This window comes from Notolepis coatsorum (assembly GCF_963971535.1).
Source record: "Notolepis coatsorum genome assembly, chromosome: 4".
Lineage (NCBI taxonomy): Eukaryota > Metazoa > Chordata > Actinopteri > Aulopiformes > Paralepididae > Notolepis > Notolepis coatsorum.
The window spans coordinates 9,574,949-9,590,452 of NC_140168.1; the positions used below are offsets into that span (position 1 = coordinate 9,574,949).

Here is a 15,504-nt window from a genome sequence, read left to right on the forward strand (position 1 = left end):
TGAAGTGTAATGCGTGGGAGGTCACACTACCTTCAACATATCCCTTCTTTGCTGTGCAGGCGCCCTGACCGACCTGTAGGAGTCGCTGTTTACAACGACCAGAATACCACTCCACCGGCTTCCCTTCCGCTGACTCTGCCAATTGAGCCAGTATGACGGCCAGCCAAGCCGGAGGCAACGCTGACAGCCGGGTTTGATACCGGTGTCTCTTGCGTTGGTGACGAGCGCTTAAGGCTCCCACATACTTCCTTCCGCAAGCTGCATCCGCATGTGCGCATGCGCGTGACGTAATTTGTGTAATGGCCCCAATCAGAGCCGGATGCGAGGTCCGTGCGGACGAGCGTGCTGACGAGAATTACACAAATTACGTCACACGCACCAATGCGCACGTGCGGCTGCGGCTTGCGGAAGGAAGTATGTGGGAGCCTTTAGACCACTGCGCCACCCAGCCACCCTAGCTTGTAGATATGTTATGTTAGATATGATAACTTGTTTTCTGTGGAAAGGTCAAGCCTCTTTTACACTACACATGTTGTCTAGAAAACAAAAGTACAGAACAGTACTCGTGAAATAAGGACTACTAGCATTGACAATGTTATACATCAGGGGTATTCAATTGAAATTCAAAGAGGTCTAGTCAGAGAAAATGTCCTCAAGCAAAGGTCTGGAACATCATGTCTAACTCGAGTTGTGGTTCAGTGCCATATACAGTACATATTGAAGTAGCCTAGTAGTTGTATCAACGTCTGTATGTAGTCAACAACTGACTATATGTAGTCCGTTTTCACATTGAAATGGAGGGACTGAAGTACTAATAATGAAATAAGGGTTGCATTTAAAAAACAAAATATATAATGGAGAGCTTTTGAAACGTGCAATTTTAAATAAATTCTTAATTTTTGAAAAATGAAATAAGTTTCAACCAATTTTATAATAAACCATCTCAACACATCTTAACAATTGAACAGCTTTGACGCTTCGTTTTCTTTCTTTCGCTCTTATATCAAACTTTCTCATGTTCAGTGAGGTTTTAAATCTGGGCTAGAATGTCTCGTGCACATTATGTAGGTGCTGACTAGTGAGTCTGGAACGATATTTGGTTTTAATGTCCATAGTGGAGAAAGCTGCCTCGCAGCATATTGATTAAAAGCTGTTTTCGCTGACTACTTTTCTCTTTTCAGAGCACGCCATGTGAAATTACTTTCCTCTGACTATTTCTCCGACAGTTGTCTGTCTCGTCTCTCTCCCCGACCCCTGACTGCCTGTGTGTCTCACTGACTCGAGTCGCAATGCTAATGAGAATGCACTGATTTGATTAGTGTCACGTGAGAAGATTCTGAGTCTAATAGACCATTGCACTTACGCGTTACATTGAGCTCATGGAGGAGAGCGCTGGGGGAGAAAATGAATGAATGTGGATGAGAGCCTCGACATTAAGTGGTTGTTGCTAAGGCTGTGGTGGTGCTGGAGACATGATCCAATAGATTTTTATATGCCTGGCTGAGTCTCCTGAACACGGAGTGACCAATCCCAAGTCGATCGGCACTTTCTCGGCCGAGCTATAGTCGCTTTTTCGCACCTACTCCCGAACTACGCATGTGCAGATTGATAGCCCTAGACTCCATGGGCAATCTGCAAATGCGTAGTTCGGCCATAGCGACAACCACTTAATGTTGAGGCTCTCATCCACATTAATAAATTTTTTCCCCTGCTCTCTCTCCCATGATTTCAGAATCCCGGAAGTGTTGCAGTGGTCTATTCCCTGGGCCGCTTAAAATAGAAACGCTCAGCCTGCGGTCTGCCTATTGTGGCCTGTGTTATACATGAACACAACTTCATCTGGTTGTCGTATAAAGAACATATTACACACTAAACTAGGCTCTTGCATTAGCCCTCACCCTTGTATATGGCAAATATAATCTGATGACGTCACACCATGATGTGTATTGGTAAACACCAGTGGTGGAAGTATCTCTACCTCTTGTCTGCCTGGTGCCCTCAAGGAGCTTTGTCAAACGTGGTTCCAAAAACTCTGCAGTTTCCATAAAGATGTTTACCCTTTCTCATCTTTATCCTCTTTCAAACCCCCCTCCACCACCTTGGATATTTTAAACCGAGTCTGTCCACCGTCCGGGTGCGGAACACTGTCCTCTTCTTCGGTGTTCATGACGGGTCCAAAGACGATGCCGCGGTCATCTTCTGAGTCCGTGCTTTCCTTACTCTGAGATCCTACCAGTGTGGGTTTCCCATTGCCGTCTTGGATAAGTGGTTGGCCCTCCTCTCCTCCGCCAGTCTGGCCCAGTGCAGCCACGGGCCTGATGAACACCTCACCGACGCTGATTCTGCGTCTCTGCCGCGGCGAGTGGTCCAGAGTCTGGATGCCGGCCGCCAAGATGTCACTGCAGCTTTTGGAGCGGCTGACATCCTCGATGGGCCTCCTCTTCGCAGCGTCTCCGATCTCCTTGATGACGGTGCTGTAGTCTTCCTCCTTGCCGGACATGAAGTTGAAGATGTCGATGACGGTGGGCCGTGCGTCCGGGGTGTCCCTGCTGTCCACGGGCAGGAGCGACTCGTCCGGGTGGAACCTGTGTTTATGCCTCCTTTTCTTTAGCACCTTGTGGGCCTCCACCACCATGTGGACGTTCCAGCTGAAGAACAGGGACAGCCAGGCCAGGCCCATGTAGATCCACACCTCCGCAAAGAATCTGTATAGCCGGGGGTACTCTATGTTAGGGTTGACACCTGAAGGAATAGAATAGAAATACTTTATTTATCCAGAGGGAAATTTGGCACTACAGATCGCTCCCAGTAAACAGTAAACATTTAGGTAGTCAAAAACTAAAGTTACGAATAAGAATAAGAATAAAATACTGTCCGGGATATACATTTTCTATGTTATGTATATACATTCTAAAATATAAAATATACAGAAATATACAGTAAAAACTGTAAAATTGTACAGTGTCGATTATTTTTTAAAGTCCAGGGAGATTTGATAGTACTGTCACCCTGTGTCCAGTGATCGGTAAATTCCTGTTTTCTTTAGTACTAAATCAAATAAAATGTTCACACACATTGTGAAATCTGTGAAAAAACATGTGATTACCCCAAGACTGGTAAAATAAAGTCCTTACCTCACATCAGATGTTCTGCAAAAAGATTAATCCAATTCCTGATCGCCATTCCAAATATCGATCGCGTTTATTGATCCAACGTTAGACCTCGAAACAGATAATCCACGCTGCTTTCGGTTGCCTCAATGAATGCAATAGTCTCAGGTTACATGGCTCAGAAGTCAAATGTGGAGCCCGGAGTTTTTTTTTCTCATGCATTTCCATTGACTCCATTCCAATGGGTGCAATACCATCCGAGAAACGATAGGGGGCGGTATTTGCCCTTTTCAAGCTCAGAGCCAGTCCCAATGATAACGTGAGGCTGGATGGATGAAAAATGTATGGATATCGCTAATAAAAGAAATAACGATTAAATAACGAGATTTCTCATCATTGGCACTCAACGCATGGCGGCCAACCGACGAGAAATCTTGTTTTTAATTGGTATTTTTTAGATTTCCATTCATTTTTCATCAATCTAGCCTCACGTTACCAGTGGGGAACTGGGAAAATACCACCCCATATCGTCTATCCAGATGGTATTGCACACCATTGGATTGGACTGAATGAAATAGATGGGAAAAAAGAGTCCGCATTCCACATTTTACTTGTCAGGCATGTAATCCGAGCCAAACCCACTCATTGCCGAGCCGCAGAACAGCGTGGAATATGTGTTTCGACCACCCAGCGTTGGATCAATAAACGCGATCGATATTTGGAATGGCGATCAGGAATTGGAATAATCTTTTTGGAGAACATCTGATCTGAGGTAAGGAATCTATTTTACCAGTCTTGGGATAATCAGAGCTGTTTTCACCTATATATCAACGTGTCCCATATGTGTGTGTGTGGCTGTGAGTGTGTGTGTGCTGATCAGGAAATAAGATAATCGATTTTTCAGCCCGCTTCTATAGCGTGCATAAGTACACATATACTATCGATAATCTAGCATTTATTTGAAAACTATTCATAAATAGGCAGAAAAATGACAACGTGTTTTGTGTATTACAGTAAAGGGCGATTCCTGCCGAATCTTTTCTGAAAGTTTAAAAAAACGAGCGTTTTTCAAAATGGTATAAAACGGAAATGAACCGATTAAAAAAACAATCCGTTTCGACAATGTTGACTGCAAACAAGTCATTGATAAGCGACGGGCGTATTAGACACATAGCCATAATTTAAGATATAGTTTATGCGTTCGCAAATATGATCGCCCTCCATTGACTACAGCGTTGGCACGCAAGCGCCTATTTCTGGCACCCCCTGCTGGCACGGAAAGTGTTAAAGCTTAAGATCCTCCCCTCTGTTGCAGAGTTTAAAACCTTGACCCTTTGTCAATCAAGTTGTACGTGTTTTTCATTGATTTGTTATCCTTGCTTTTTGCCTCGTCTTGTTGTCTTATTGTTATTATTGTATATGATTTAGCTTATTTCTGTATGTACACTCGACGTGGCTGTAAATGAGGGAAACCTCAGTTGCCTTTCGAGTTTAATTAACATGTTAAGCTGTAGCCCTATTTTCTGAAATGTCCCCTTAAGGTACATGCCTAAGTAAATGGAAGATTGCTCCACTTCTACAAGGTCAATTTGCATGCTCTTGGTATCTAGGAACATCTAGGGACCTGGGGGTATGTATTTCCAGTGTCAGAAATATTGTGTCTGTTACTAGGCTTGAGTAAATTGTAATGAAAAAAACCTAAACCCTATATTATGATTTATTTTTGCATCTGTGCCAGTGAATAACACCATGTTACAATTGAGCCGTAACCGAGGTCGCTCACTGAGCTCATTCACCACCTTCTTGAGATCAAGTGTACAAGAAATCTAAGCAAATGAATAAAGGGAAGATGATTAAACAGGAGGATTTGTAGATACAGTAATAAATGATAATCCATTTTAATTATAAATTCATATTTGACCTTGACCTTATTATGGCCAAATCATACATCTATGGATAGGGGAACTGCTCCTCTTTCCAATGGCAGGGTTAAACCTGGATTTAGTAATTTCCTCGCAGTTTTACGATAAAAGAGATATAATTAGCATTTTTCCGATAAATTCTTATTTTCAGTAAATCTTATAAAACATCGGTAAAAATGAAAATATACACTTTGACTGCTGTTTTGATAGGGTTATGGTATTTACTCTTGGCTAAACATTAACGCCCTCATGAGGACGATTCGCGACGCGCCACTTTGCCGACCTCTAGGGGCTCGGTGTGCATTTATTTTAATACAATATATAGATCATTCTAGCCCTATTTGTTGCCTGTCAATTGCCCTTTCAGGTGACAAAATCCGTTCAGCGGTTCTCGAGTTACATGCCGATATGTGAGGCGTGCGCAAAAGTACACATTCCCACCCCCGAACTCTGGGGGCTCTAGCTCCGTCAATCATTTGGCGATCTCAAACATTTTGGACAGGGTTGTAGCCAATGAGTGTGGCTTCCCAATGATACCCCATGATATGATAATTGGGGATCTAATACAGTCTCTATTGATCGATTTATGATAAAGAAAAGCAGGGTCCCCCAATTGGGGGACCTTACGGCTTAACAGGTTTTAAAGGTTTGAAAAAAGAGTGTGTTATACATCAGACCACTTTTGGTGCAAGACACAGACAAGATTCCTATTGACCGCCATTGTATTCAGCCTGTATAAGAACTGTCTGCAGAACGCTTACATTGTTTGAAATGTTTGTTTTGTTAGTGCATCAAGTTAAGTCAGGCAATTACTTTAACACTTTGAGTGCCAGCAGGGGGCGCACGATTTAGCGCTTGAGTGCCAACGCTCTATTCAATGAGAGGGCGAGCACATTTGCGAACGCATAAACTATATCTTAAATTATGGCTATGTGTCTAATACGCCAGTCGCTTATCAATGACTTGCTTGCAGTCAACATTGTCAAAACGGATTGTTTTTTCATTGGTACATTTCCGTTTTATACCATTTTGAAAAACGCTCGTTTTTGGACATTTACAGAAACATTTTTGATTCTGCAGGAATCGCCCTTTACTGGAATACACAAAAAACGTTGTAATTTTTCGGCCTAGTTATGAATCGTTTTCAAATAAACGCTAGATTATCGATAGTATATGTGTACTTATGCACGCTAGAGAAGTGGGCTGAAAAATCGATTATCTTATTTCACACATACACACATAGGGGACGCAGGATTAACGACCGGGCCGACCGGGCCGCGGCCCGTGGGCCTCGAGTGATGAGGGGCCTAAAAAAAAATAAAAAATTTAATTTTCTTTTTTCTTTTTTCTTTTTTTGGAGGCCCCTCGTCACTAGAGGCCCCAAATTTTGTTTAATTTTTTTTTTACTTAAATTTTTTTTTGCGGCCACAAGAGGCCCCAAATTTTTTTAAATCTTTTTTTAACTTTTATTTTTAATTTTTTTTGGAGGCCGCTCGTCACTCGAGGCCTTTTGGAGGCCCCTCGTCACTAGAGGCCCCAAATTATTATTATTATTTTTTTTACTTTTATTTTATTTTATTTTGGAGGCCCCTCGTCACTAGAGGCCCCAAATATTTGTTTATTTTTTTTTAACTTTTATTTTAAACATTTTTGGAGGCCCCTCGTCACTAGAGGCCCCACATTTTATTTAATTTTTTTTTTCTTATTTTGGAGATGTCATACTGTGACACTGAATGATTGGCACTGACTGACGCTCTCTGATTGGCCACTGACATGTTTGCCCAATCGCGTGACGAGCTGTGTCTTTGCCCATTTCCTCGTCAAACAGCCTGCAAACTACCTGGCGTTCTATCGCCATGCTCTAAGACAAACTCTAACCTTAACCAACTTCGAAAGAGTGCCTAAGCTTAACCGTCGAAAGAACTTGCCGTCAGCCCGTCACGCTCTAAGACAAACTCTAACCTTAACCAACTTCGAAAGAGTGCCTAAGCTTAACCAGTGTAGAAACAGGCATTGGCCAATCAGAGAGCGTCTTGCCAGAAATGCGGCTAGGTTTAGATATAACGCGACTAGGGGCCTCCACACTACACACTAGTACTAGTACTAAATACCTATATGTCCCTATGCCATAAATGTCATGTATGTTGTGTATGTCATAAATGTCTATATGAATTGAAAATGGGGGACCCTGATGTAAACAAGACAAACGTCTTTCTCAGGTCTGCATCCCCTGCCTTAACAATTGTGTGTATTGAGCCGTACTGTATTGTACCCATTCTGCAATCTGTTAAATAAAGTTTTCATTCATTCATTCATTCAGTAAAAAAAATAAAAGAGATACGAAAATTTGAAATATAGGCCTCTCTCTTATACATGCCTCCTCCTAATACAAGCCTGGTATCCACTACAGTTGAAACAAATACAAGCCGGGGTTACTATTAGAGGAATTACGGTATTCTATATATTTTTTAAAGTGACATATAAAAACGCCACTGTGCGTGCGTGCACGTGTGTGTGGGGGGGCCTCCACAAGAATCTGGCCCAGGGGCCTCTGAAGTCTTAATCTGGCCTTGGTTGAACGCCAACAACAAGTAAACTCGTTATTTGGTCCGTTTTTCTTTTTTTCGATTTTAATATTCTATTCAATGTCACGGACCTGTATGTTGCCGTTAAAAGGCATACTGGGACCCCGAGGGTGCAGTACCGGCTAGATCTGGCTAGGTGGCAGTATCGAGAATGCAGTAAACCCTGTTCCAGACGGGGCGCCCAAGTGGTGAACCATGTAACGCGCTGCGTCGTGGCACGGCCGACCCGGGTTCGATTCCCGGACCCCGCGTCATTTGCCGAATGTCTTTCCCCCACTCTGTCTCCCGCTCTTCCTCTCTCTCTCTCTCTCTCTCTCTCTCTCTCTCTCTCTCTCTCTCTCTCTCTCTCTCTCTCTCTCTCTCTCTCTCTCTCTCTCTCTCTCTCTCTACTGGACTGCCCAAAAAAAAAAAACGATAAACGCTAAAAAATAAATCTAAAAAAAAAAAAAAAAACTGTTCCAGACCGTGTGTTATGTTTAAATCCCTCCGGGTGCTAAATTTAGATGGAGCCGAGTAAATCGCTTCATCCGACCACTTTGAAACGCATCTGGTTGTGCCAAATTATGTCCGGGATCAGATGGACACCAATACTATCGCGATCGGACAATTGGAATATTCTTTTTGGAATACCCCCGACCAAAGGTAAGGACTATCCGACATCAATTTCAGCTTGATCCAACAATGTTTTCATATCGATCCAGCTGATCAGCGTCTGTAGTGTTCAACAAGAAAGCAGTTACTTGCCATCAAAGCATAAAATAACTACCCCCCCCTTCATGCATTCATGATGAAACATAATACCTATTATATACATTTGATTTGGAAATAGTAGCGTGTCCAGGCAAGAAACGCCAACGCTTATAGTACATGTAGTGCCCTATAAACCAGCTTTTCAGGAATTATCCCGGATCGCTCCTAAACTATACTTATATTCACCACGGGATAACGCACGAACGTATGCATGAAAAAATATCTCTTTTTTGCATGTTTGACGGAAGAAAGTCGATGTCAAATGACTATAGTATTGTCTCCATAGCTATAATATAGAATATAGATATAGCTCTACAAACAAGGTGACGCATTCCTATCTTTAAAGCGTGGCATAGCTAGAACAGGGCCAGGCTAATCCCTGGCGCTGAATGAGTTAAAGGACACGACAACTTCTTTTGAGGTGATGAAATCACTGCACTCAGGCATCAGTGATTCGGCAAAAAATAAATGCAGAGTATATATCTGCTTAGAAAACGAAAATGTCTTAATTTTTTTTCTTTCTTTTTCCACATGGTAAATACACAGGTCACAACATGTTTACAGGAACGTTTTGGAGTTGTATTTGGAGTGTATTTCGTGACTGTTTGGAAATAGGCTACACTGGCACACCTACTATGAGCCGTACTATATCGCGTTGAGCCGTACTGTATTGTACCCATTCTGCGATCTGTTAATAAAGTTTTCAATCAATCAATCAATCTGACTAGTGAGTCTGGAATGATATTTGGTTTTAATGTCCAGAGTGGAGAAGGCTGCCTCGCAGCATATTGATTAAAAGCTTTCAGTGAATGACGCTAAGCTAGGCTAACGGTGCGGCTGTTCCCTAAGCCTAATGCATGCACAGAGAAGAAAAGGATACAGTATGTATCTGCTTGTCTAACTCCAGGGTAGATGGCAAATAAGCTAATTCCCCAAAACGTTGGTGTGTTCCTTTAAGATAGATGAGCACAAAATAAGATAGTGTTAAAAATTGCACATTGATATCACAGATTGGAGCTTTGGTGTGGGAACTCTGACTATTCCAACCTACCTGCCACGTAGTCCCCAAAGCCGACGGTGGTGAGGGTGATGAAGGAGAAGTAGAGGCCCTCCAGGTAGCTCCAGCCCTCCAGAGACATGAACACTAGTGGGGGAATTACCAGGTGGACAAACAGGCCCCACAAAAGAAACATGGCTGTGCAGGTAAACTGGACCTTTTTCTGGCAAAAAGGAGAAAGGAAATACAATGTACTGCTATTTTATCAATGTTTATGTTTATGTTTATTTAGGATCCTTAGTCGTTTCCTTACAAACAACTCTTCTTCCTGGGGTCCACACACAAAGGACAAAATAAAATATAACCATCCAGTGATGTACATTCACACAGTTACAATAAAAACAATTGAAATAAAAAATATATATAAAAAGAAGAAGAATAATAAAAGAAAGAATATAGGAAGTTCTCTCACCAGAATAAAATTTTAACATATGCTTAGCACCACAATTATAGTCAGCCATCACCTCAGAGAATATTTTTAAAACAAATCTTACTTGTAACCTGGGTTAAACACAGTGGTAGTCTGTATTTGTACTTAATGCACACAACGCACGTTGTGCTACTTCTCTGGTCAGTATAACAATCAGTCATGCTTCATAGCACATTTCATAGTTTGACGCTTTAAACACATCAAAAGCCGGTAAAGCAAGTAGCAAGGCCAGTGGTAAAGCAGAAAATGTCAAATAAACTGGATTAAAAGAGGGTAGTGTTGTGGCTGATGGTTGTTTAACACAGCAGGAGACGATATTTCCAATTTTAACAAGTAGGTAATTTATTTAGGAAAAGAAGTTTTAACAGCAAAAGCTATGGCTCAGTAGACGGTCACCACAGTTGAAGGAAAAAACACTCTAACTCTCAATCCCTCTGCTTGTCCCCTAAATCCCCTCTCAGTCCTGCCCCCACATGACAGATATGATGACGTGTCATATCATGTCAGATATGACATGACGTACATTAAGATGACACGTAGATTTAACATCGGAGAGAGATAAAAACATTAAGAACATCGAAGAGAGATAAAGACATTAAGAAGAACATAGATTTAGATAAAAACATTAAGAACATCGAAGAGAGATAAACAAGATATGATGTACACACACGATATGATGTAAAACATTAAGAACATCGAAGAGAGATAAAGATTTAGTGAGATGTGTGTGTGTGTGTGTGTGTTTGTGTGTGTGTGTATGTGTGTGTGTGTCTGTGTGTGTGTGCGTCTGTGTACAGACGTGTGTGTATTGTATGTGTGTATTGTGTGTGTGTGTCTGTGTGTGTGTGCGTCTGTGTACAGACGTGTGTGTATTGTATGTGTGTATTGTGACACAGGGAATGTGTGTGTGTGTGTGTGTCGGTGTGTATGTCTGTGCGACTGTGTGTGTCTGTGTGTGTGTGTGTGTGTGTCTGTGTGACTGTGTGTGTCTGTGTGTCTGTGTGTGTGTGCTGTGTCTGTGTGTGTGTGCTGTGTATGTGTGTGTCTGTGTGTCTGTGTGTGTGTGCTGTGTCTGTGTGTGTGTGCTGTGTATGTGTGTGTCTGTGTGTCTGTGTGTGTGTGCTGTGTATGTATGAAAGAGAGAAAAGACACAAGATTAGAGCACACAATATGATGTACTGAAATGTCCATCTGCCTATCTTGAGGTTGTTTTAAGAACATCAGCCAGACTGTCGCCCTAGTGTCTTTGAGCCCTGCTAGTTGACCTATATTAAACTAGTCAAGACTAACCCCTTTCCTACCTCCACCCCCGTATACACATTTTCCACAACATTCCCCCATTTGGGGCTATCCCTAGTCCCACCCAAATCATATAACCAAGAAAATGTGAACGTCTAACTAAACGAGAAACCACAATTATATAATAAAAGTTTAAATGCCTAATCTAAACCAGAAACCTTACTTCATTCACTGGACCCCTAACGGACCAACAAAGGCTGACTACCGTTCTTACCAAAACACAAAACCGTTCCAAACAAGAGTAATAATAAAACATCAACAAAATACCCCAATTTATAATCCTAACCTGACAGACAAATCCCCCCAACCTCCACCGCTTACCAAATGAGCCACAGTTCCGGCCGGAAACCGCGACTCTCATCAGGGAAAGGAGAAGTTGACCGTCAGAACTAAACATAGAACATCCCTCCCAAAAGAAAATGACATTGTCTCTTCCATAACATTGAGTCCTAGTGTCCATCGCTCAGCCCCCTTTCCATGCCCACGCCATAGTCTCCTCACCGTATTGCCAAAAAGTCACATTTTGCCAATACCGCAACCACCACGCCACACCTCCAGTCCCCGTAGAAGCATGTCCCCATGCCTGGACGGGAGGCGCTGGTCCCGACCTCACCACGTGTCCCCCCATCTTCGACGGGAGGTGCCCATCTTGCCCACTGCGTTAGCCCCCCCCCTTTGTCCCTCCAGTCCCCAGAACCGATCCCCAGACCACTTCTTCTCAATGCTTCCTCAGGCTCAGAACCGACACTCTGCCGATGCCCCTTCCCATTCCGGTTTGACCAGGACCACGAGTAAAATAAACAAAAAATAATAAAAAAAATAAAAAATAATGCAATGATTTTCAATGGTTGCAATCTCTATGCCGAAGGATCATTAGAAAATCAGACTAAAATTCCTAGTTAAAGGAATAAACCAACAAAACTGCACTCAGACCATCCCCCGTCACTCTTAAAGGAAAGAACCAACAAAAAGAAAATGTCCCTACCTCACCATACCCCTAATCCTCTATCCCCTCGTCTCCCTCTAAGGCAGCATAAAGCTGAGGACATGGCCCGATTTGTGGCTCAATCTCTTTCTGTCCCACCATCAGCATTTGGCTCGTTACGTGTGAAGTTACCAGCCTACCCAAGAGAGGCATACCACAACAGAAAAGGAGAACCAATATCAACCCTGCCACCCCAATGGATATCCCCGTCTGCATCACTATGCTTCCCCACTGTCCCAATCTTTCCAACACCCCACTCCCCCACCATTCTTCATTCCGGCCAGAATTCCCCCTCAACTCCTCCCTCAAATCCTTCAGCTTAGCCATGGCCTCGGAGAACTTTCCCCCTGGCCCCACATTCGTCGGAATGAATGTGCAGCAGTACTGTCCAAACATGGAACAGACTCCACCCTTCTCCGCCATTAACCAGTTCAGAGCCTGTCTATTCTGCCACGCCACCGTACTGGTCGCGTGCATCTGGTCCCCCATTGCATCCAACGCCTCCTCGGTGTAGTTGAGATACCGCTGCTGATTGTAAAACAAATAGTTGATCCACCCGGTGTTCTTATTGACCGATATCCATGGCAGAATAGACTCAAACCCTGCCGCAATCTCATTCTTAGCCATGAACTCGGCTGGAATGCCCCTTGGCTGTCCTATGCTGTCCAGATACACCCTTGGGTCTGCCTTGTAGCTACGCTTCGTTCGAGAGATAGGAGACTCAGAAGGTCCTTCCGTCACTGATAATGGTAGGACCACCATTGGCATGATCGCCTGAACCCGGGCACATCTACCTGACCAATCTAAAGGAAGTGTATTCCTCAACCTCCTACCGCCGCAGAGCCAGTATTGGTCCGCCAGTGCCATATCCTGGACATGAAAAGGGCAAGCTACAGGCCGTGGGTTGGTATCCACTCCCTTTAACACGACCCCGTGTCCACACTTTCCTTCTTTCGTGCAGTTAGTCGTGATGCTCCAAATAGTAGTGCACCGCCCCTCTGCCACCTCCCCTACGTCCCGGGTCCCCTCCTTTTGCAAGCACTCGAAATCCTTGGTCAGCCATAGTTTGACACATCTGGGTATTGGCAACCCCGTCGCTACCCCCTGCACACGTACATCCAATTTCCTACAACGTTCCCGCATAGTGACATCCTTGAAATCCGTGACGTTTCCTGCCGCCTTAAAACGACTAGAGCCGAGAAACCCCAAACACTCTGCCTCGCACCAAGGGCGACTATTATGGGGCCCCTCCCATGCCTCTGCGTCCCTGTCACACTGAGCCCAACTGAACTTCGTGCCCTTCACCAGCAGCCTATCCGGACGTGCCTTGGAGCAGACATAACAATCCTCTATCTGATTCTGCGCGCTCGTGTACTGGACCCACTTAAACCACTCATTCCCTAAAGCCGCCCTATACATCGGGTCAGCCTCCGGGTCTTCCTCGTCATAGTCATAGTCGCCCCCATCTTGTTCCCCGGAAGGAAGCAAACCCCTCAACCTGGCCCAGAGTGAGCCCACTGAGTCCCTCAACGTTCCGGCTGTCCTCTGGAACATATCCTGTCCCCCCACCTCTTCCGACTCAGTGTCCTTGACCTCCCTTTTTCCCCTCACCCCTGTCCCCTGTGATTGGTTCGGGACAGGCTCAACCCTCCTATCTACCCCCACAACCCGATCCTCGTTAGTATAATGGTAAGTATCCCCGCCTGTAACGGGGGAATGGTCAAAATCAAAAACATGCCCTTGCGGTCCTACGGGAAACACCCCTTTTGGTTGTAGTCTTATCTTCTCCCCCCCTTCCTCGATGGAGGGCAGAGGGGGCGCCTGATTCTGAGCCTGGTCATGAAAGCCTGCCGGTACTTGAGCCTGAGCGGGACCCCGTGGGACTCCTACCCACTCAAACCCGTCATCCTCAAGGACGGGTCGACCGTGACGGTTCTCAATGACGTCGTTGTGCCCGGCCGACCGTCCGCACACTGCTGCCAACATCTGCGGGAGCATCAGCAGGCACTGCACCTTCCAGTTGCCGTCTCGGACCCTCCATGTCGGGTTCTGCATAACTGCGATCGATTGTATCCCCCAAGAGATCGCCGCTGGCCTTTATGCAGTGATTGAAGTGGAACCAGGTCGCTGATCCTTTGACTTGGACTGCCGTTCCAGTCGATCGGATCACCTCGTACGGGCCCTCTCTCCGGGGTGATGACCACTTTCTCTTGTGGACCTTTACGAAGACCAGGTCCCCAGGGATCAGTCTCGGTTTGGTGGCTTCCTTCTCCGCCTCCTTCACCCCCTTTTTCTCCTTTCTCTGCTCCTGTCGAAACACAGCTTCATGTATTTTAGTCACTTGCTGAAGATATTTTTTCAGATCTTGCTCAAAAATATCTAATGCCGGGCCCCTAGCCAGGTGTCTAAATGGCGGTGCTGGCATGCTGCGGCCTGTAAGCATTTCATGCGGTGTTAGCTGTGTTTGGCGGTTTACGCTGCTTCTAATAGCCATCAGAGCAAGTGGCAAAGCATCAATCCAGTTAAGCTTAGTTTGCATACAGATTTTCAACAGTTTGTTTTTAATGACCAGATTGGCCCTTTCCACCTTCCCCTGCGACCCGGGACTATAGACACAGGAAAGGCGCTGTCTTATACCTAATTTCTGCATCAGCCCTTTAACCACCTTGTCGATGAACTCGCGGCCATTATCGCTTTGTAATATCGTGGGAATTCCAAATCTCGGAATGACCTCGCGACACAGGAACTTGATCACTGTGTCCGCGTTCTTGTGTTTAGATGGAATGGCCTCAATCCAGCGACTAAAGCAGTCCTCTACTACCAGGAGGTATCGTTTGCCCTGCACTGGCGTTATCATATCTGTATAGTCCATAATCAGATGTCTGAATGGTCCCTCAGGGAGGGGTGTGTAAGCCGCCACTGTCGGTACTCCTTTGCGCACATTGCCCTGTAAGCATGTTAAACACCTGGCTAGTGTAACGTCAATTTGTGCCTGAAGCTTTGGGGACCAAAATCCCATTTTCGTGATTCGTTTCAGGGTCTCTGCTCTTCCACAGTGATCAACACCATGAGCCTCAGGTATCACCAAGGACAGAAGATCGATGGAGGCGACTATCAAACCGTTATGACTCCTCCACAGACCATCTGCCCCCCTTACAGCCCCCCTCTCCGTCCACGACTGTTTCTCGGCCTGCGTGGCTGAGTCCTGAAGATCACTCAAATTATCCTCAGTTACCTCAGTCGTCAGTTCGGCCGCAAACATCAGAACAGCCGTGGACGGCACCGCAGCCGCCGCCTTCGCGGCCTCGTCCGCCGCGTTGTTTCCCGTCGTCACAAAGGACAGGTCTTTTCTGTGTGCCTGGCACT

General features: G+C 44.8%; 1 protein-coding gene across 1 annotated transcript in view; it reads right to left on the bottom strand.

Annotated features, from left to right (window-relative positions):
* Positions 1 to 2,053: 2,053 nt before the first annotated feature.
* The window catches only part of LOC311227654 (potassium channel subfamily K member 5-like), a gene marked incomplete at both ends in the record, with an annotated part of 28,821 nt that continues 15,370 nt past the window's right edge, over positions 2,054 to 15,504 (bottom strand). The window contains 2 exons of the mRNA XM_084313375.1: positions 2,054 to 2,742; positions 9,419 to 9,587. Of these exons, the coding sequence (XP_084169501.1) occupies positions 2,054 to 2,742; positions 9,419 to 9,587 (858 nt within the window). The remainder of the gene's footprint in view (positions 2,743 to 9,418; positions 9,588 to 15,504) is intronic.